Source organism: Eleginops maclovinus, chromosome 12, assembly GCF_036324505.1.
Source record: "Eleginops maclovinus isolate JMC-PN-2008 ecotype Puerto Natales chromosome 12, JC_Emac_rtc_rv5, whole genome shotgun sequence".
Taxonomy (NCBI): domain Eukaryota; kingdom Metazoa; phylum Chordata; class Actinopteri; order Perciformes; family Eleginopidae; genus Eleginops; species Eleginops maclovinus.
Window position 1 is genome coordinate 6,013,863 of NC_086360.1, and position 21,651 is coordinate 6,035,513.

The 21,651-nt window shown below is 41.6% G+C and overlaps 1 protein-coding gene across 1 annotated transcript; it reads left to right on the forward strand.

Moving 5' to 3' along the window:
• The first annotated feature begins 312 nt into the window (after positions 1–312).
• Positions 313–21,101, forward strand: ascc2 (activating signal cointegrator 1 complex subunit 2). The gene is made up of 19 exons (XM_063896548.1): positions 313–439; positions 1,480–1,586; positions 1,693–1,851; positions 8,805–8,978; positions 9,113–9,242; positions 9,389–9,456; positions 12,027–12,137; positions 13,091–13,203; positions 13,285–13,359; positions 13,446–13,550; positions 13,639–13,707; positions 15,056–15,130; positions 16,760–16,970; positions 17,174–17,370; positions 18,193–18,312; positions 18,494–18,718; positions 19,179–19,269; positions 19,490–19,581; positions 20,023–21,101. Exons 2-19 carry the CDS (start codon positions 1,503–1,505, stop codon positions 20,195–20,197), a joined length of 2,274 nt encoding a protein of 757 aa, XP_063752618.1. The 5' UTR covers positions 313–439; positions 1,480–1,502; the 3' UTR covers positions 20,198–21,101.
• The last annotated feature ends 550 nt before the right edge of the window (positions 21,102–21,651 follow it).

The following is a 21,651-nucleotide window of genomic DNA, read 5'->3' on the forward strand; positions in this document are numbered from 1 at the left end:
CAAGTATGTTTGCTGTTAAACCGTTGTCCTTGAAGTTCTCACTCGTTAAAAATCAAAATACCGATGACATCGTCATTTCTTTTGTTGACCCTTTAGGGGATCCCTTACTTTAAAATCCAACTAAATGTAAAACGTTTGATAATTTAAATTGTCATGTTTTAAAGTAATTATTGACAATGTAACAATCTTTTTCGATTGTAATACAGTCATTATAAATAAATGTGTTTGTGTCATTTCTGATCCTAAATGTATCTTTTAATAAATGGCGCACACCAGGGGGCGGTAAAGTAAGGGAAATGTAAAAACCAAAAACAACATTGCGTCACTTCCGGGCCGGACACAGGTGATTAGTTAACGTTTGCAAACTGAAACTGTAGAAAGCTGCTACGTCTTTTTAGACGTAATGGCTTTAACCATTTACAGGCAGTCACATTAAGAGGTAAGCATATTTATTAAAGTGTTACTATCCGGTTACTTTTGAATTATTTACATACGAGTCACAAAGGGACGGTTATGGAGTCACCGGCTTGTTAGCCACGTTACATTAACGTTAGCTTCTCTCCATTCATTGGCGAGCTGTCAGTTCGTTCAACTTGGTGATTAGCAGATAGCTAGCAGGTTATCCACTTTCACTACGCAGGTTTTCAGTCGAAATGAAATAATTAACCAACAGCCTCGGTGTTAGCTGGCATTTGTTGTGCTGAAACGTTGGTGGTTAACAGGTGGCTACAATCCTTTTTACAAGCATTGGTAACGAACGTTGATATAACTAGCTAACTGCTAGTTAATTTGGCTAACTCTCAAGCTGTTAGTACTTTATAAACAGCTGTTAGCTAGCTAACGGCAGCTCCCTTGGCTTCAGCAGTTTGGACAGTTTCTAACTGCTAATCTGTCAGAAGAAGGTATTAATGTAAACCATGTCTCTACATTACCATTGCAATAAATGTACACACATGTACTGCTCCAAGATATTAGAAGACTCAGTATCTCCTTTACATTGCTCTAAAGGCGATACCATTCAAAACAACAGATTGAACGAATGAGCACAAGGTGCCAACATCAGTATACAAGACGAGGTACAGACATGGTTAATTCACAAATATATAGCACAAACCCAATAAAAGTACAACCATTATAAATAAATGTAACCAAATGTAAATGTAGCATCTAAAACTAAGGATAATACCAGAAATCCACATTATACAGTACTTTTTCGACTGGAAGTATTTCAGGTTAATCAAAAGATAATTTAGTGGTAAATCATATAGTAAATATAATATATACAAATCAAATCGCACTCTGTATATAGAGAGTTTACAAAGTGTGTTCTATGATTAACCAGGGACACTTTTGAGCTGTCAAACTGTTACCATTAAATGTTAAGAGCTACTTTAAAAAAAACAACCTACAAATACAATGAAACAAATGATATACAGAAGCAGAAATGTAATTAAAATGTATGTTGTTTTGTTGTGGTAGAAGAAACTAAAGAGGGAGAAGCCATGGCCTGTGCCCAAGTGCCACTGGATGAGCAGCAGGTGACTGAGCTGGGCCCGCTGGGAAAAGAGCACACACTGCCTGCATTGGTGAGTCATCATTTTATACAGAAAAACAGGCCAGTATTCTTCCACTTACCTTTCATAAAGACAAGTTTTATCAAAAGGAAAAAATGTGCCTTCTGTTTCACATCAGCACCCGGCAAGGAAGGAGGAGCGTTTCTTTGTGCCTTACAAATCCCCGCCGGAAGACGGCTCTCCCGCTGAGGTGGAGGAATTTTTGGAACATGCCAAATTCATCACAGAAGACCTGGAGTGGCTGCTCGCACTGCCCCATGACAAGTTCTGGTGTCAGGTGAGGGGCCTTTAGCATTTACGATACGGTATCATAATACTCCTTTGTCAGATCAGGTCTCGAATGTATCGCTCCATTTGCAACATCAACAAGGACAAATATAAAGACAAGATTCAAGAAAAACAGACATCTAACATACTATGACATTCACTGAAGCCTGGGATTTATCTCTGTCATTTTAGGATTCACTGATGCTTTAGTCCACCATTATGGTTGCCTGTAAAGAGCTGGTGGTAACTTTGAGACTATATAAATATATCTACCCATTTTAATATTACATGATTGCCTCTGGATTTCATTAGTTGTTTTTAGTCAAAATAACTACCTCCTGAAAGCAGAAGTCTAGGGCAAATACTTGCAGGTTCAGGTTATTTATTTGTACACGTAGGTAGATTTGGTTTGCAGATAAAAAGACAAGGGATCCATCCTGACACACTCTAAAAACAAACACAGACAACAGAAACATCTCTAATAAAAGTAGGCAGATTACAAACAACTACAAACACAATTGCACAATTTATTTAAGCGTTTAGTTCTGTAACAAAACTGCTATGTTATGCAGCGATATATTATGCATTGACACAAGCTTATTGTATATAGGAACACACACTCCCATGTATCAGTGTTATTATAACATAATTCCCATGAATTAATGAGATTATTATATGCTAAAAAGCCAAAAAATAATAGGCTAATGTTTTGTTTGTTTACCATTACACAAATATATTCCAGCACAATTTAAGCACTTTGTTTATCGTTTGAACTTGGCGATAAAAGTTTATTAATCTGAAAGCCAAGTCAGAAAACCCCCTGTCATGGTACAGCCTAATTTTAAGGTCATTTTAATTTTCAAAAATGTATTTATCGTCTGAGTAACGCGATTACAATTTCACATTCTAAAAGTTGAGACTTTTTCTTCTTTTTTTTTTTTTTTAAATCAACCAAAAACTAAAGTCCACACGTTTTTGGCATAAATACATGATTATCGCAGAATGTGCCATAGCGACATCCATAGCAATATAGGTTGTGATAAAGCGGGGGTCAGTGTTGAGAATGCTGGTTGTTCTTGGGCTTTTGCTGCTTGTCTTGGTGGCTAAGGTTAGCATACTTGGCTCTGTGTTTGGTGTTGCTGTGCCGTCGTACATTGTATTCTTTTGGCACTGTCACAGTAGTTTATGGACACTGTTCTCCTCTTAAAGGGTGCAACATAAACAAAATGTTGGGATGGAGTTGGCACGCAGGTCTTGAGTTTGACAAACTTGCTGTAGTCTAACTTTATTAACACGTGGGACCCTGTCCCTCCTATTTGATGGTAACATACAGCCCCGGAAAAAATAAAGAGACCACTTCAGCATTATCATTTTCTCTTGTTTTATTATTTATAGATATATGTTTGAGTTAAAAAACGTTTTTCTTTTTTATTGTATTCTATCAGTGGTGGGCCGTCAGGGCCAGCAAGGCCTTCTCTGCTGGCCTAAACATCATCAGAATATAAATTACATTTTGATATATTTTTTCCACAAATACGTATTAAATTATTCCCCATAGTCTATTCTCTTCATTTTATAGCGTTCGTCTTGGCTGCGCTGCTTCCAGCCTCAGAACGAGATTTGGAGGGCTGGCCTTTATGTTAGAGCTTTTATCCAATCATATTTCAGCCATAATGTGTTGCTAGGGTCAAAGAAATCTGCCCTTAGGCCTTCAGAATCAACAGTGCGGGCGGCTGTAAGCTTAAAGTGAACGCAAACAAAACTGTGGCGTTAACCAATCAGATTTCGAGGTGGCGACAACAGGCCAGCTAGCAGGCGTACGCTAACGTTAGCACGTGCACATCTTCTGATTGGATACGCACTATTGAGAGGCAGAGCTAGGCAGTAGGCAGAGCCATACAGTCTATGGGCAAAGCTAGCAAACAGAACTAGAACTTGAGCGAGCTAATTTGTGTAGATTTCTACAAGCTATTTTGTTCAACCCACAATGGCTGAAGGAGGAGAAGAGATGAATTTGGTCGCAGATATTATTACAACGCCATTTTCAAAACGAACTTTTCAAGTAAAGCTACACACAGGGGTGAAAGTAGTTTTCATTTCTTACAGGTGCTACAATGTCCGGTGTGTCACTCACTGTATTATTTTTTAACTCCGTCTTACCCGGGGGGGGGGGGGGGGGGGGGGTATTCTTAACTACTTCACATTCTTGTGGGCCTACCTAAGTGTTCTATGTGAAAAAATGACATTACAAAATATTTCAGTTTGTAAATATTTTACTGTGAGTACTTTATTTTCAGTACATTTGGAACTGGACTGAAAAATGCAAAATGATGGAAAAAACTAAAAAATATATTTTAAAAAATCAAAGTAGGCCTAGTTGTCTTCTTCAGGGTGCTGGTGAGCCATGCCACATGAACAATTCAAAATGGTGGATTCCCTCCATCCAAACAAAATATTTAAAACAAATTCCAAACAGGGCTGAAGTAGTTGTCCTCTTCAGGGTGCTGGCGAGCCATGCCAGATGTGGAATGTGCTGCTCTTCTCCCTTTGGCAAGCTAGGTCTTCACATATGGCAAAGGATTCCACTGGTTGGTTGGGGGGCCAACTGTACTGATGAAGAGAAGGTTTGCAGCATTTTTGGTCGTCAGTTTGCTCCTGTACTCAGTAATGATATTGTTCATCGCGCTGAACCCCCTCTCACAGTCTGCATTACTTGCTGAGAGGGTGTCTACTGCTATGCACAACTTTTTCATGTTGCTTGGAATGCTTCTCCCCCCACTTGCCTTATATTCAACAAATCCAAGGTGTGTTGTTTTCTCATTTACATGTAGAGTATGACACAAAGCCCTCACCTCATCCTCTCCATGTCTGGGATTGGCATGATCCCATTTCTTTGGGTCAAGGGCTGCCATTTGGTTCATCAGTGTGGTGTAACTTTCTTTTTTTGAGCTGCAACACTGGCCTGTGCTCTGTTGGCTGTGGTTGTGAAGAGCCTCTCATTCAAACTGTCTGCCACTGCTTGGATGAACTTTGATGCATCAATGATGGGGGACCTGCCGACTTTTAAATCTTCTTCCTTGAATTTCATGTCTTTCTCGGCCTGACTTGCCTCAACTGCATGCTGTCCTGGGTATGTGATAAGGCTTCCTATCCTCTTGGTGTATGTTAGCATGATGTCATGAGCTTTTGGCAGAGTGATCCCCCTGTTCTGAAGTATCTCAGAGAGATTCTTCAGTTCCATCAGGACATCAGCCATCAGAGCAAGATTTTTCACAAAGTTGATGGAGCACAACTTAGAGAGCAAGCCTTGAAATTTGGCCCTCTCTCTGCCATCTTTTGTGCGGTCTTCTGATGCTTCACGGAAGTGCTGTGCCAGTGCTCCATAGGAATACCAGACTGCATTAACAGCTCGCCATGAGGAGGCCACCCATCGGACATTGAAGACTCTTCCGATTCTTCTCAATGTGATATGGAGATTGTGGGCGCACTCACTCAGCTCCCGCATGCTTTTTGGGGACTGGCTGTATAATGTGTACAGGGCATCAAGGAACGCCTGGAAGTCCTTTGTCCCTCCAGTGGCTTCCAATGCCTGAGCCACCGCCAGCTCCAGCCTATGATTCAGGCAGTGCCATAGAACTATATTTGGGAAGTCATCTTGGAGCAGCTTCCCAACGCCTGACTTCACTCCCAGCATCACATTGGCCCCATCACTGCAAAATCCAATAAGCATCTCCTGCAGGAGCTCCATTGTGAAGCCATTGTTGAGGAGACAGTGCATTATCTTGCCTTTGATGTGAGCAGCAGACAAATTGTCCAGCTCAATCAAATCTAAGGGAAAAGCAATGGGCTCCATCTCGCCGTCAATGCTGGCCTTTAAAAACACAATCAGTGTCGATTTGTGCCCCACACTGGTTGACTCATCAGCCAACACAGTAATTTTACTTTTATTTTCAATTATCCTCCTCACAATTTGATGTTTCATTTGAGTTGATACATGGTCAATTATGTCAACACAGACTGTCTTGCTGTGCAGAATGCGACCTAAATTGAGTGAATTTGCTTCTTGAAGATCAATTAATTTCTCAAAATCTGTAAAAGGCTTGTCATGTTTGGCAACAAAATAAGCGGTCCTGAACACTTTGGCAGTGGCCTCAAACGCAGACTCCTGGCTGGTGGCATTCATGTTTAAAAGGATCTCTTTCTGTGCAGTTTTAAGAATCTTAACAGCTTCATTGTGGGCTGCAGATTCTCTGTGCTCATGAATTTTTTTGCGGAGAGATGACAGCTGCACGGTCCTTGAATGGCCACATGGGGCGATATTCCCCTCTGCCCAATTGCTTACGATATTAACACCTCGAGATGCGCTGACACCAAGGCCCTTAACATCACGGCATGAGATGCAGCCAAGCATGCCATTTTGGGCATACAACCATTCGTTTTTTGTTCTGAACTGTTCAAATTGCTCCTTTGACCAAACAGGGGGGTAAGCGGTAGACCTACTTGCAGCAGGCCCAGCATCACTTGTTGACGGTCCTGCACCTGCAACGTTACTCTCATTCACACTTGCGTTCTCATTCACTTCCTTCGCGCAAGGGACTGCATGCACCGAGCCATCTGTTTTTCTGACTTTTTCCTGATTTTCATTTTCAATAACTCGGTCCTTTCTTTTAAATAGCTCGGTTATTCTTTTCTGCATTCTTTTATCTCTCCGTATCACAATGCTTTTCTTCACAGCACGCACTTCCTCAATCAGCTTCTGAAAACATTCCCATATATTGGCTGTCTAGTTGATACACTGTAAATATTTTAACACGTGATAATGTAAATATTACAGGGAGTGAGAGGGCTCATATGAATACTTTTTAGGGTGTCAGGAAAACGCTTGCTTACTTTACAAAGCATGCTCACATTTAAATCACAAGCTTACGGTCCTGTAGCCCACTAAAGCGGACGCTCTGCTCAGCTGTGCCCCCGTTACAAACAGCGTGAACAGCCTATTTGAAGAAGAGTAATTTATTATTTGTCCGAGTAGAAGACATGTCTCAGTATGCCACCCAATCACAAAAACATGAAGTTTTTGAAAAGCCGATTTAACATTTCGCTGACAGTTTTAAAGACGAGAGTCGAGACGACTTCATTCACTAGAACTAACTGCGGAGCAAGCGCGGGCAGGAGATGGAATCAAACGGAACGCAAGCTCCAGAAAGGCACCAACAGAAAGACCAAAATATATGGGATATTTGCAGACGTTTTGAAAACTGATTACCATAGGCTACTGGATGGCTTTCCCATTAGTACAATTTAGTACCATTATTTCCAAATATTTTTTGTTGGGGTCTGAATAGGGGTGGATTTGAAAGCGTCAGTCGATGCAATTGGAAGCTGCGCACGCAGGAGATCCTTTGACTAATGACTATTTTAAGCAAGCCAAGCTGTTATCTTCATCGGAGCTGGTCAAAAATGACATATTGTGGGTAGCCTAGATATGTTTTCTTCTTAAAAGGCGTGCGTTACTGCATTTTTTGGATTTAAAAAAAAAAAAAAAATGTATTCAACATAATAAACCCTTATCAAATCTTACCGGTGCGCCGCACCGCCGCGAAATCTTTTACAGGAACGCAGCACCGCCTCGCACCGGCTTACTTTCACCCCTGGCTACACATCTTGAAAAGGGAACGACCAACTCCAACGCTAGCGAGCCTAGCACAGCAGGGAAACTACGAGCGGTACCCCTGGCTCACAGCCTCCGAGAGGCACTGCAACTTGTACTGCCGGGAATGCCTGGTATTTGCAACTGATCGATTTGGTGTTTGGAGCCACACTAAATTTGCAAACTTGAGTTGTCTAACCAAGGCAGCAGCGAGACACCAAAGCACAGCTGGGCACTTGGAAGCACTGGTGCTTTTGAAAAGCTTTGGGGACACCCGAGTGGATCTACAGCTCAACGAACAAGTGCGCAGGGAAACGGAGCTCCACAACGAAAGGGTGAACAAAAATAGGGAAATATTGAAAGACTGATTGATTGTGTCCTGTTTTTGGGTAAACAGGAACTTTCATTTAGGGGACACGATGAAAGCGCCGAGTCCAGAAACAGAGGAAACTACGTGGAGCTTCTTTCTTTTCGTGCTGAGAACAACACAGATTTGCATTACCACCTGTACACAAACAACATGTTTACTGGGACTTCAGGCAAAATACAAAACGACCTGATTTATGCTATTGCTGAAGTGATGGGAGAAGAGATCAAAATGAAGATTAAAAAAGCACCCTTTGTCGCTGTTATGGTGGACGAGACGTCAGATGTGGGTAATGTAGCACAGCTGGCACTTGTCCTGCGTTATGTGACAGACACAGGTGTCAAGGAGCGGTTTGTCAGATAATCTGATTCATTAAGTTAACTGTAAATGCTGATGTATTGATTATAAATGCTTCAGAAATATTAATATAACTCTGTTGTACTTGACTATGTTAAGGTGATGCAACGCCCGGTTATACTGCGTTTCTGTCTAAATGTATAGTTTGTAGAGCCATGGCGTCATAATGATGGCATTAAGAGGTGGAATAATTCAGGTAGGACTGTGTAGGACATCACTGAAGGCCTAGGTGTGAAATGCACGGCCCGCCACTGTATTCTATAAACTAATGACAATTTGTGTGGAATTCAATCGACACCGGAATGGCTGCCATACATGTAGAGATAAAGCTTAAATACAAATGTGGAGTTGTCTCTTAATTTTTTCCAGAGCTGTATATCCATATAATTGCTGTTCAGGACATGCTTGAGGTCAGAGCAGTTTTGTGGGCCAGCCTCAACATGTTGTTCGGTAGGCTGATCCAAAGTAACCCTCTCAACTCCACGAGCCACTAAAGTGTGTGGCAGCAGAAAGAAAAACACTGTAGATTTAGTCATGACAGCTAAAATATATTTTTTCCCTCCCTTCTTTGCCCTCTCTCCTCCCTCAGGTGGTGTTTGATGAGACTCTGCAAAGGTGCCTGGATTCATACCTGCATCACGCTCCTCGCGGCCTCGACCTCGCCACCATGCCCTCCTCCACGGCGGTGGCAGACATGCAGCGCTGCGTCCACAGAGCGGTGTTCCTGACCTTCCTTAGGATGGCCACGCATAAAGAGTCCAAGGTAGGAGCTGACACCAAAAAAGAAAAAAGAATCATTTACGTATCACTACAAACACCAGTAGCAGTTTTATTAGTGAACAGTTCTGACAGCACTTGAATAGATGTGTCACTCTCCCTTCTGCTCCTCTTCTTCAGGAGAGCTTCCTCACTCCGTCAGTGTTTGGAGAGATTATCTATGAGAACTTCCTTTTTGACATTCCCAAATTTCTGGATCTGTGTGTGCTCTTTGGAAAGGGCAACAGCCAGCTGCTGCACAAGATGATAGGTGAACGTTTTATTAAGGTTTCATTTGAGTCATGATAGAGTGTCTGATGGGACATGTATCCATTAAAAGAACAGATGTTGTGAAGCCTGCTAGCTGTTATGTGTTCACTCTTTGGTTACTTTGATATTGGTTTTCATTTATTTTAGAGAACATCTTTACCAACCAGCCGTCTTACTACATCGACCTGGATGAGACGGTGCCCACTGTGTTACAGGTGAGATATATTTATAAATAAAGTACAGCAGAAAACATTTTGATTTTAACTTTTTCTAAAGAGAACCTATTATGCACATTATAAAATGGGGGGGGGTGGACCTTGCCAATACATTTTAAAAAGGAAATATTCTGCTCATTTTCAGCTTCATCTTTGTATTGTGTGCCTCTACTGGGACATGTCTCCATGCTTTAATGTTCAAGAGCTCTTTATTTTTCCCATACTGCCTGTGCTGCACCATTTTCATTTTTTCTCAAATATGTTTTATTGAGCACCAACCATACAAAGTGTACACAATGCGAAGACACATGAAAATATGAAACAGTGCTCACATTTCACTAATTTGGCGTCAATGGCTGCGAGTTTGTTTTCAAATCTGACGGATAGTGTTGTGCATGAACGAGTTCAAAAGAACGCGTTCATTGAACGCGCTCATTTTTTCGTGAACGTTGAACTGAACGCAACACATTTTTCAATAAAGAACTTGAACGTGAATTAGTTCACATTATGTGTCATGAACGGCAGACATCACTATAAATGAACGTTGGCATTTGTTTTCCATTGAAAACTGAGTGACATCTGTTTTCTCTTTTGAAACGCAACGAGAGAGAAAGTTCCTCCCTCCTGTAGGTGCCGCTTAAATCATGTATCAACGCAGAGATAGTTTTGGCACTGTATGCGCAATGCATTGTGGGCAACGTAGTGTCCGGCTGAGAATAGTTGAGTTGAATAGTTGAAACGTACTGGCTTCCGCACAACGTTACCCATGATGAATTGCAGCAGAGCGGCTTAGGCATAGCAACGCCGAGAGCGCGGAGGGCTGGAGGCTCGAGAGAGAGAGATACAGAGACCAATGACGAGAGTGAGAGAAAGCGCTGCGATTTAAAAAAAAACAAACAAAACAAGATGGCTAGTGGAAGTGATGGCACGGAGACGGACTCCGATTCTCCTCACGAACATTTAAAACAATTTTACACTCTTGCAAACCAAGACCCCGACGGCAAAAATCTTTCCTTCCTGTGTAAGATGTGTCCACCTGCGCAGCAAAAACAAGTTAGGACATCGACAACGTCCTTCTCGAATTTGAAACGGCACATTGAATTAAAACATCCATCCAGTGTGAATGCAATTCAAGAGTTTTGCTCGTAATGCTAGTAGATTTCATTGCACTAAGTATAGAACTGGTCTATCTTGTCTGTATTGCTACAAGTTTCAGCACCTGTTAAGAAACCCACAATAGCAGTGTTATGAGCAAATGTCTACAATGAACAGTTTCAAAGAACGTATAGTGATTTCTAGCTCGTAGTGTGAAAAAAAGTATTTATTTGAATATCTCACGAAAAAAGTGAAATGAACTGAACTTTGAACTAGTTCAGAATTAAAATTGTGAACTTTGAACGTGAACTGTTCACTTTGAGCATGTATGAACTGAACTTGAACTAGTTCAGAAAAGCTGTGAACTGGCACAACACTGCTGACGGATAGTGAGTCAGGCTTCGTTAGCAAGTCCGCCCGCAGGTCAGCTAGCATACACGCTAAAGTAGCATTGTCGATAGCGGAGTCCGCTGAGGCAAGTTTGTTCTTTTTTTGATTATTTATCGCCGGGTTTAGACATATTGGCTGGCTAAGACTGTTAAAGTACCATTTAAAATGTAATTTTTGCGATGTTAGGATTAATTTGATTGAATAATATTGAAAATAGAGACTGTGTGTCAGGAGCCTGGAAAAACACCACTACTGCATTCCGCTCGCCAATCGGAAGTCTCCATCATTTTCTTTTTGTCTGAAACCAGAGCCCAGTCTGCTCTGATTGGTTAGAAAAAGAAGAAGAAGAAGAAGAAGACGACATACTTTTATTAATCCCTTACAGGGAAATTGCTTATCTGGAATAGCTGGTCAGCTCTTTTGTGATTGGTCTATTGCTTAGAGATGCCACGCCTCTTACCTATAATGTGTTGTAGCATTAGCCAAAAGCAACTGTTACATAGTGATGTCACTATTTTACAGAGGAGTCCAATGTAGGCGTTTGAGGCTGGAGGGGAGTATGTGGGAGAGAAACTCCTTCTGGAGGGAACTTTGGGATTTTAGCTTTTGCAGACCATTTACATGCACAAAAACCTATATAACACACTACAGAGAAGGGAAAACTCCGAAAAGCATAACAGGGCCTCTTTAAAACATAAGAAGGTCATTTCATTCATTTCGAATTTTGATTATTATATCTTTTAAGTACTAAAGTAAATATTGTTATTGAATATATTATTATGATGTTTGATATTTGTTTTCTGTACCAAACTTTATTTTATCGAGTCTCAATAATATGACTTGCAGTCATCTGTACAGCACCACAACACAATATAGTGCGGATAAATCGTTGGCTATTGGATATGGAACTAGTCCTTATTGAGGACTAGTTCAGATTAATTGATTCATGTAAAAAAAAAAGTACCATTTTCCAATAAGTGAACCTCAGTTAACTTGGACAAAAAACAAATAATATTTAGGATGGATTTTAGTTGTCCTACAGTGTCATTGTAAATGACTTTCCTCTCATTCCCCATCACCCTTAGGTCTTCGACACCATCCTAGATAAGTGTGGTCTCCACTGTGAGGGGGCCACAGCCATGGAGCCAATGAAGCTGAATGCACACAAACCCACTGCCATGACCATGAGCCAGCAGGTAACACACACACACACACACACACACACACACACACACACACACACACACACACACACACACACACACACACACACACACACACACACACAGATACTAAGTAGTATAATATCCAGTATCTATGTGTTCTCAAACATAAATATAATTCAGGTTCTTCTGGCATAGTAACAAATCTGCAAAAGTTACTATTTATCTAAAATGTATTTTTATCAAATGTGGAGGACGACGCTCTGATATAAGGTGAATGTGGTTGATGAATCTGACTGTCCTAAGCTAACTAGCGCCATAATAAGATACTTATAGTGATACTATTAATACATTACCTTTCTATCAGACATACAAACTGCTTTTACATAAAAATAGGACACCTTTAATACACACAGAAAATGAAATCAACTAAAAACCAGCCACTAGTTCTAAAACTAAGAGAGTTAAACAAATAAAATAATAAAATATAAATCAATTACTTAAAGGGGCCCTATTATTACTTAAAGGGGCTCTCTTATGCTCATTTTAAATGCTTTAATGAGCCCAGATATATGCTCACCCTCTGTCTGAAAACAGAGCCCAGTCTGCTCTGATATCACGTACACGTTTGAGCGCTAGCCAATAAAAGCACAAGTGTTACATAGCGACGTCACTATGTCATGGAAGTAAACAAACAAAAATGGAAGCGTTGCAGGCAGGGGGAGAAGTGTGTGTAAACTACCTCGGGAGGGAAGACAGGGTTTTTAGCCCTTGCAGATCATTTACATGCACCAAATCCTATATAACACACTACAGGAGAGGAAAAACTCCAAAAAGCACAATAGGGCCCCTTTTTAAAATCCATTAAAAAAAAGGTTCTTTAAAAGTGATTTTAGAGATGTTTAAATGCAGATGTAAATGTAGAACTCAAAATAACACTGCTGCTTCATGTCTTTGGTAATAAATGTGTTTTCTTTCTGTCCCAGGATCTCGTAGATCTTATTCTGTACCTGTGTGACTCCACCACCACCATCCATGCCTTCCTGGACATCTTCCCGGCCGCCTGCTCCAGCTTCCACTCCCACGGCTTCCTCAGCAGGTAACCAGATGGACTAACCCGGTAGTACCGCACCCCCACCTTTCACCAAAGCTTCTCACAACCGCTTTGTTTTTATCTCAGACTGATCTCGTTTTATGAGAGCGCTATGCCTGACCTGGAGAAGGCGGTGAGGAAGAGAAACTTTGATGCTACAGGGTGAGTTTATGCTGCATTTAAGTGATCTTAATGAAAACCAAAAGATTGACACCCACCCTTGAATAATCTCCCAAACTGGGCTTCAGTCTTCAGGAGGACTTGTGGAAAAGGTTGTCTCACTCCTGTCGTAAGATAGTGGAGATGGCTCAGCTACTGCTGCATCACACCTGCCTGCAGCCCATCTTGGAGGGGTGAGACGTCCAAATGCGTCCATGCATCTTAGCAGCATTTGCATCCCACATGCACACATTAATTCTGCTGGATTTTGTTCCCTTGCAGAGGCGAAAACATGCAATCATGTGCAGAGGAGCTGCTACAACACTTCACATCTTTTTTACCTGAGAAAAGGTAAGACTACTGGTTCTGAGGGGTGGGGTTGTCTCACTTTTTGTATGTTCTAATGCAGCATCTACAGTCACTCCTTTGACATTAAGCTTTACAAATGTTCACTTTGACTATTGGCATCATAATATAGGTGTGAGGAAGCGTAGACATCAGTGGTGAACAGCAGGGCCTTCAAGGTATTCAGAGAATACCCTGGAAACCTCAGATAAAAAGTAAATAAATAATAATAATAATTATACAAATCATATTTAAATAAAATGAATAATTCAGAATGGTATCTGTGTTGTTGATCTGTAATAATTCAGTGTTATGTTGATTTGTTTGTCTCTCTTGCGTGCACCACGCATTTGAGTGGTTTTGTGTTGGGAAAAAAATGCGACCAATCAGATATTTTTCTGGTTCTGGGAAGAATATCCTTCAGGGTATTCTATATCCTTGATACAATAGAGTGTTGCAGGGATGATGTATTTTTGTAGGCCGACCCGGAAGTAAGCTGCGTATGGGTTCCCTCTACAAAAAAGCAATGTGATTTCTCCATAGGAGTTTAGAATATTGTAAACCATAAGATGTGTGGAAAACCAACCTGTTTGATAAATGCACGTTTTGTTCAGCCGGATAATCTCCACGTCTACCCTACCTTTATCATTTTCAAATCATACATGTAATCGCCAGAAGCAAAATGCTAACGTCATGCTAAAAATGAACTACAGACGAGTACAGCAGGGTCGCACGACTTCAACGTCACGCCAATTTAAGATCCTTTCAACTGACTTTCGCGCGCTTGCATATTTGAGCAAAGCTTTCCTTTTAGGCACACTGAGTTTAACTAGAAGTCATGGCTGTTTCAATCACCAGTCTGATATCGTTTTATAGGAGTGTTTACGTGTTCGGCATAATGACGTACAACGTCCTCGACAGCTTCTGTAGTCCTATTCAGCCACTTGTTAACAACCATCGTTTTTCAGACACGTAAACTCTTCAAAAATCGGCGTATTCTTTCAGATTTTCCCACGGTTCCAGGGTATTCTAGAAGACCCGTTAGTTCCCTGGCTCGAGACAGAGGATCTAGTTAACGTAGCAATTCACGTAGTGAGTTAATGTAGTTTATAGTGAAGAAGATGTTGTGGAATTGTTGTTAGTAGTAAAGAATAGAAAATCTGAGCTTTGGATCTTTGACGTGCAATACGAGACACAGCAGCTTTCCGGCAAGATAACACTTATTTTTCCGTCTTTGTCTTCACCTGAAAGAGGGCGGGGCGGTTATTTGGCGAGGCCGTGATGTGGCGCTGCTCTCATTTATTGTAGCACAAAAACAAAGTGCATAAATTAGCTTTCTTCTTTGTCCCCACAGGTTCTTGTCAGACTTTGATGAGCAGTTCCCCATCGCAGACTACATCAGCCTCCTCCAACAAGCCCTCCCTGTCATGTATCCTCCACCGCTCTGCAGGAAGAACTAAAAAAGATATTTTCTGCATAGGTTGCTACCGCATAATAACCATATTTTCAGAGTTCATGTTTTTGTTGAGCTAGTAGAGCTAATCAAGGAGAATTCAGGACAAAGATGGCCCCTACATTTTGTTTCCAAAGGTAAAATGAACATTTAAGTGTTTTCTCTCGAGTGTAGGGGCAGCATTTGGTTGAATCAGGGCAACTTAGCGACTTTTTGTGGGCGCCACGTTCTGTTTTCAACTGATTCCATGAGAATAGAGCGAAGGAAACGTGTTTTTAGGCTTGTTTTCCATATCATAACAAAGACCAAAAAAGCTCATTTGTTTAAGCAAATCCGCCAGGCTGACGCCGAATGCTGCTGCAGGTGAGTGTGTGCGGATCGTCCTCCTCACTCTACAGCTGTCAGATTGTATGTGACAAGCTCAGTCATACACAGTGTGAAAGAAAGCATATGAGGGTGCGGCTACATGGTGAAACAAGTAATCCATGGGGGCAGAGCTACTCTGACGTTCCTGTCATAGAAGCAATATGGAAGCGCTGGGAGGACGCTCTGCTCAGTGCCATGCCAGAAAAAGGCGCCATGTGGACCAATCAGAAATACTTTGATAATCAGTAGTATTTATTACAAGCTAAACACATTTGATGCTTTCAGTTTCTGCAAAGTAAGAATTTTAAACTTGTCTTTGTCCTACATCATAGTAAATTGAATATTTTTAGCAATCTATTACTTAATTTTGGGTTTTATGAATATTTTTTCCTGAAGTGTAACCAACCAAATGATAAATAGATTAATAGTGACCCACAGCTCATAGTTTGTGTAGAGCCTATACAACCACCTTTTCAGAGTACATTTAGTTGTTGATCTAGTAGATAAAATTCAGGGCCAAGCTGGGCCCTACATGTTGTGTTCTCAAAGGTAAAAATTACATTCAAATGTTCTTTCTTGAGTGTAAGGGCAGCCCTTACTCGCCGCTAATATCTAAGGGCATAGTACCCCTTAACACCCCCCTTGGATAAGATGATTGTTGCCTTTTCATATGAGATATGGTGAAAGGGGGAGTGATTTATTGTGACACTAATCAAAATCAGTTGGATGTCGCAATGGTGGATTCCAAGCTAAATGTGAATTTATGTAGAAAACAAACCAAGTCTTGGCTTTCAGAATATGAATCTTTTATTTCCATTTTCAGACGATGTTTTGGGAGCTTGTAAAGACAGGATGGCAATCAGAATCAGAAAGACTTTATTCATCTCAAACTGGAAAATGTTTTAGTTACAGCAGCAAAATACAATATAATAAAAATAAGAAATATACAGATAAAAATAAACTTCAGTGATCACCATCAAGTCTTTCCCTTATCCACGAAAAAAACCCTCCTTTTCCTCGATGCTGCTAGCTTTAAACAAGTTTGCCTAATCAATACGATATGAATCTGAACAGTGATATAATAATCATTAGTTGCAGCTCATCAGGTCAACACCCAGTTTTAGCGGAGGGATCTTCAGGATGGACGAATGGTCTCACAGCCAGACTTTAATATCAGCAGCAGGAAATTATATCTACTGTATGGGAGGTTTATTTTCCCTAACCGCCCGCCCCGATCAGTGATGAGACCCGGACGTCCTACCTGCTCCAGGGGGTGGAGAGCGCCTGGGACTCTGTGGGTCGACGGATGCCACACGGCAACATTCAGTATCAGGGGGCAGCGGGCGGTGCTGCTGCCTCCTCTGCAGCCGGATCCGCTTTCCTGGAGTCCCGAGACCCAGGGAGTGGGGGGGCCGAGGCCATGGTGGACGCTCCCCGAAAAGGAAACAATGTGAGTTCTGTAATTGTTACGGCTCATTTCATAAGCAGCACGTTCTTTGTCTTGTTTTGTTTGTAGAGCTTTATACAGCATAAACACCTTACAGCACAAATCTATTATTAGAATTCATTTCATTTAAAAACTGAAATTACAGTAAGGATAATGATAACTGTTCTCTCAATAAGTCCCTGCACGTTGTGTCTGCTCGTTGTCAGGGTGCGGTGTGTGCGGTGAGCGAGGCAGAGCTGGAGTCTCTGCTGACGTGCATCAGGGACCTGCTGCCGGATCTGGGCGAAGGCTTCCTTCTGGCCTGCCTGAAGGAGTACCATTACAACACTGAGCTGGTCATTAACAACATCCTGGAGGACCGCCTGGCCCCCAGCCTGGACACACTGGACCGAGCCATGCCAAGGTGACCCTACACACAGGGAGTGGCATTAAGTAAAAATGCTAATCATACATTTTTGACTCATAGATTGGCCAGCACTCCAACACACTGTACGTAATAGCCTAAGGGATGGGACATCTCTACGCAGTTGACAAATCACAACAGATCAAGCCAGCTAACCAATTAGAGCAGACTGGGTTCTGGTTTCAGACAGAGGGTGAAAAGAGGTGCTGCAGCACAGGCAGTATGAGAAAAATAAAGAGCTTTTTGAACATTGAAAGCATGGAGACATGTCCCAGTAGAGACACTACATACAAATATGAAGCTGAAAATGAGCCGAATATTTCCTCTTTAAAATGTATTGGCAAGGTCCACCCCCCCCTCATTTAATTGAAAAGTTTGTAGCCAGCTGGTCCTTCAGTACTGTTCAAAAGGCAGCAGCTCATTGAGTCATCTCTCCTATGAATTACACTAACTCACTTTTAAGCTAGTAGCATCAAGGATGTATTTTACTTGGATGAGAGAAAATGTGTAATGAGCAGTGAGAGCTAAAGTTGACAGCCTGTCCGTAAAAGCTTAAAAAACACGTTTATCTGAATATGGTGGGTGAAGTTGTATATTCTGAACCCCGTTACAATCCATCTGATTTTGATAGAGAGGCACATGCTTGTAAAATGATATATATTTGATAAATTCAGTTAATTGATAACCTACATTTCTGTAAATAGTTTTTGAGACGAGCTCCACAAATGATCAGAATATATTGCAGATGATTTGTGGAATAGGTGCAGTGAATCATTTTGAAGCTAAATGACTAAAAGCCATGTTCTTCTTCTGTCCCTTCAGGCCAGTGGTGGAGCCGATCCCAGATGTGCTGAACGTCAGATCCAACGTGTTCGACGATGACGAGTTTGACGTTTTCCGCAGAGACCAGGTGGACATGTCCCGCATCTGGAAAGGCAGGAGGTACAATGAGCTCACAGGAGAAAGATTACTCCTCTTTATGAACATTCACCATTATGTGCTTAAAAAACCCTTAAACCGTTTAATGAAAGCAAAGTAGGATTTTTTTAAACGCTCAAATCATACATATTTAAAGAAAGGGGGACCTGCCTGTGATGGTGTTTGTGTTTTCTCATTCTTGCAGGAAAGGAGAGAGTGCCAAAGAATTGCTGAACGACAAGCAGCACATAGCGGAGCAGAAGGCTCGCTACCTGTCCTACGAGACTGTGGTGGACGAGGTCGTCATCGAGCCCGGAGAGAGCTCCGAAGCGTACGGCCTGGACGACTACGACGACGAGTACGACGACACCTACGACATGGGCCAAGTGGGAGCCAACGACCTGGACGGAGACAGTTTACTGAGCAGAAGGTACGACACAGCATAGTGGAACCTTTCAAAGGACACATTATGCTCACGCTCTGTCTGAAACCAGAGCCCAGTGTGATTTGATTTGTTAGCATTGTTGTGATCAACTGCTGAAGGAGTCCCACCCTTGAGCATATCACGTACAATGTGTTAGCCAATTGAAGCGCGAGTGTTACATAGTGATTTCACTACGTTACAGAAGTCAACAAAGGACTCTAATGTAGTAAAAACTCAATTAAAGAACTGAGTGGTTATTAGCATGTGTTGCTAACAGGGTACGGCTAAAAGCGTCCGCACGGGGGGGAACTCATGTTTGTGAACTTTGGTTCCGCTTCACATGGTGTATTCTATCGACTGCGACACGGACCGTCACAGCCATATCTAACGGAATGCTTTCTAAATCAGGAATATGATGTGTAATTATTCAGAACACTTTTCATTTTCACTTTGTATTTCCCTGCAGGCCTTTCACGGTCCCACAAATCCTGAGAAAAGGAAACAAACCAGAATTTGAGGAGGAGGCTGAAGAGGAGGAGGAGGAAGAATCACTACAGGTACTGAAATCGGCCCATGGCAGATCCAACCATATTTTAGACATAAAGCTTAGTGATGACATTTAAAGGTTTCCTTATGTTTTAGTGTTACAGTTAAATTCTACAGGGTTATTTTTAATGTAGCTAGAATAAGACCACATAGGAAACGCAGGAATGTATTGAAACATAACATAAATAATAAACTACCCTCCAGTGTTGACATGTGAATACATTTTTTCAGAACAACGTAAACAGGGACCAGTTCGTGCAGGACCCGGCTCTGCTGAGGGAGCGGGCTGAGGCCAGAAGAGCTGCCATGCATCAGAGGAGAGGGTAAGACTCACTCGACCCAGCTGGGGTTCCATCCCAGAACATTTTTCATGATCAATAATGCATCTCTAGATTTTTCCTCATCCTGTGGAATGAAACTCTTCCTGAGTCTGTGGGTTTTAGTCCCGCCCGCTCAGTAAAGTTTATTTCTTTTAATGAATGATCTTATTGAGGTTAGAGGATTGTAGAGCCCTTTCAATGCAATTTAAAATACAAGATTCAACTCCAAATCAAAGGATGTGATCTGAGTGGAAATGAAAAAATAGCAAATCACAATTAAAACATTGAATTTAATTTAGCTAATTACTCTTAATTTAGAGAACATTTTCTCCTTCACTTGGATATAAACAATATAAGCTTTTGCTGACGTTAATAAAAGTCCTGTAGCTCTTCTACTACTGGCTCCATCCACACCTCTGTTCACACACCCTCATCCCATTCCAGGTTCCGGCCGGAGCCGCGTCCCAACAATGTGGTGGGCCAACCCAAAGGCAGAGGACAAAACCAGGAGACCGTTGTGGACCGACGCAAGAAGGAGGCTAACAAGGGCCGCGGGGCCAACCACAACCGCCGAAACATGGCCGACCGCAAGAGGAACAAAGGCATGATCCCCTCGTGAGCTGCAAGACGGCCGGCTGGGTGAAAGACCAACAGAGGAAAACGGGTGGCGGGAAGGTGGCCGAGGTGTGAGTCAGTGACGGGAAGGAGAGACTGGGGGCGGGGGGTGTTGTTCTGTGTTAAATTTGGAGCCCTTTGTTGTCCACTAGATCACACCTCAGGCCCAAAGACGCTGTCTTTGCTCAAAGGAAAAGCCGCCAAAGGTTTTGAGTTGTGACTGGAAAGTTGTATTAGTTTACGGACTTTCTTTGGCGTTGTGACAAGCAGCTCGACAGGTTTGATGCTCTGCTTTTAGTGTTGGAGTCCAGAGGACATTCAGCTCTTCTGCCCAACTGATTTTCATTGTATAGCTCACTAAAGCCAAAGTCCTGAGTGTGAGCCAGAGACTGAGGACAAAGAATAAGACGTTTATTTTTGCCAAGTAACAAATCATTTATTATTAAGATCCAGAGTGAGCGATTGAAGGTCCTCATCCTCATAGAATAAAGAGAACATAGGAATAAAAGGAGGAGCATCCAGGGTTAGGGAGGGTCTCTCTTCTGTAGCTGGAGGAACAATCACTGACCTGTGGAAGTCTGGACATCAGTGCTGCTCTGAATACTCATCCTGGGTCAGCAGCATGTCAAAGCTGGCTGCGTGTAATGTTCAGGTGCATGCACGGGATAAACATCTGCACAAAACTGTTGTCCAGCCTCAAAATAATATAGCGTAAAAACATCATCATGATGTTGTGGAAGTAGGTGCCGTACAGAGGTGCCACGAGACAGAGACTATTTTCTATAAAGAGAACAGATCTATCAGAGCATTTTGAAACAAAAATCTCATGTAAATGCTTTTTGAAGTTGACATTGCAAAAAAACTAAAACAAACGTAAAATAAATACAATAAAACCCTGTTTCGACATCCTTCGAGTTTGAGTCATCATTAACTCTCTTATTTCACAGTACGTGTTTATGACTTCACAGTACGGCTGCAGTTAGGGCGGATATTAAAAAATCAGTTATTTGATAGTCATTTTTTTGGTTTGTATATTTAACAGAATGTGTTTAAGGTCTCTGACTCTGCTGCACTTTATTCATATGGAATGATTAAGGACAAAACCCTTTTTTTCATATCTGCACCAACTAAAGAACCTAGTGACATGGTATAAGATGTAAAAAAATACATATTAGGAATATCAAGTACTCAGGAAAACAACTTAGAAAAGAGAACAATAAAGGTTGATGAAACAATCAGAAAAATGGGTATTGGAGTAATATCAAAAAGTCAGATAAAACAACACGGTACAGCATGTTGAAGATGTCACAAATACACAATAGTGTAGTTTGTTGAAAATATGAGAATAAAACGCATAGTTTGGTGCGTCAGAAATATAAAAAGAAACAACCTAGTGTGGTGTTTAGAAGGTATGCTAAAAAACGACATGGAGGAATATGTTAAAAATATCAGAAGTAA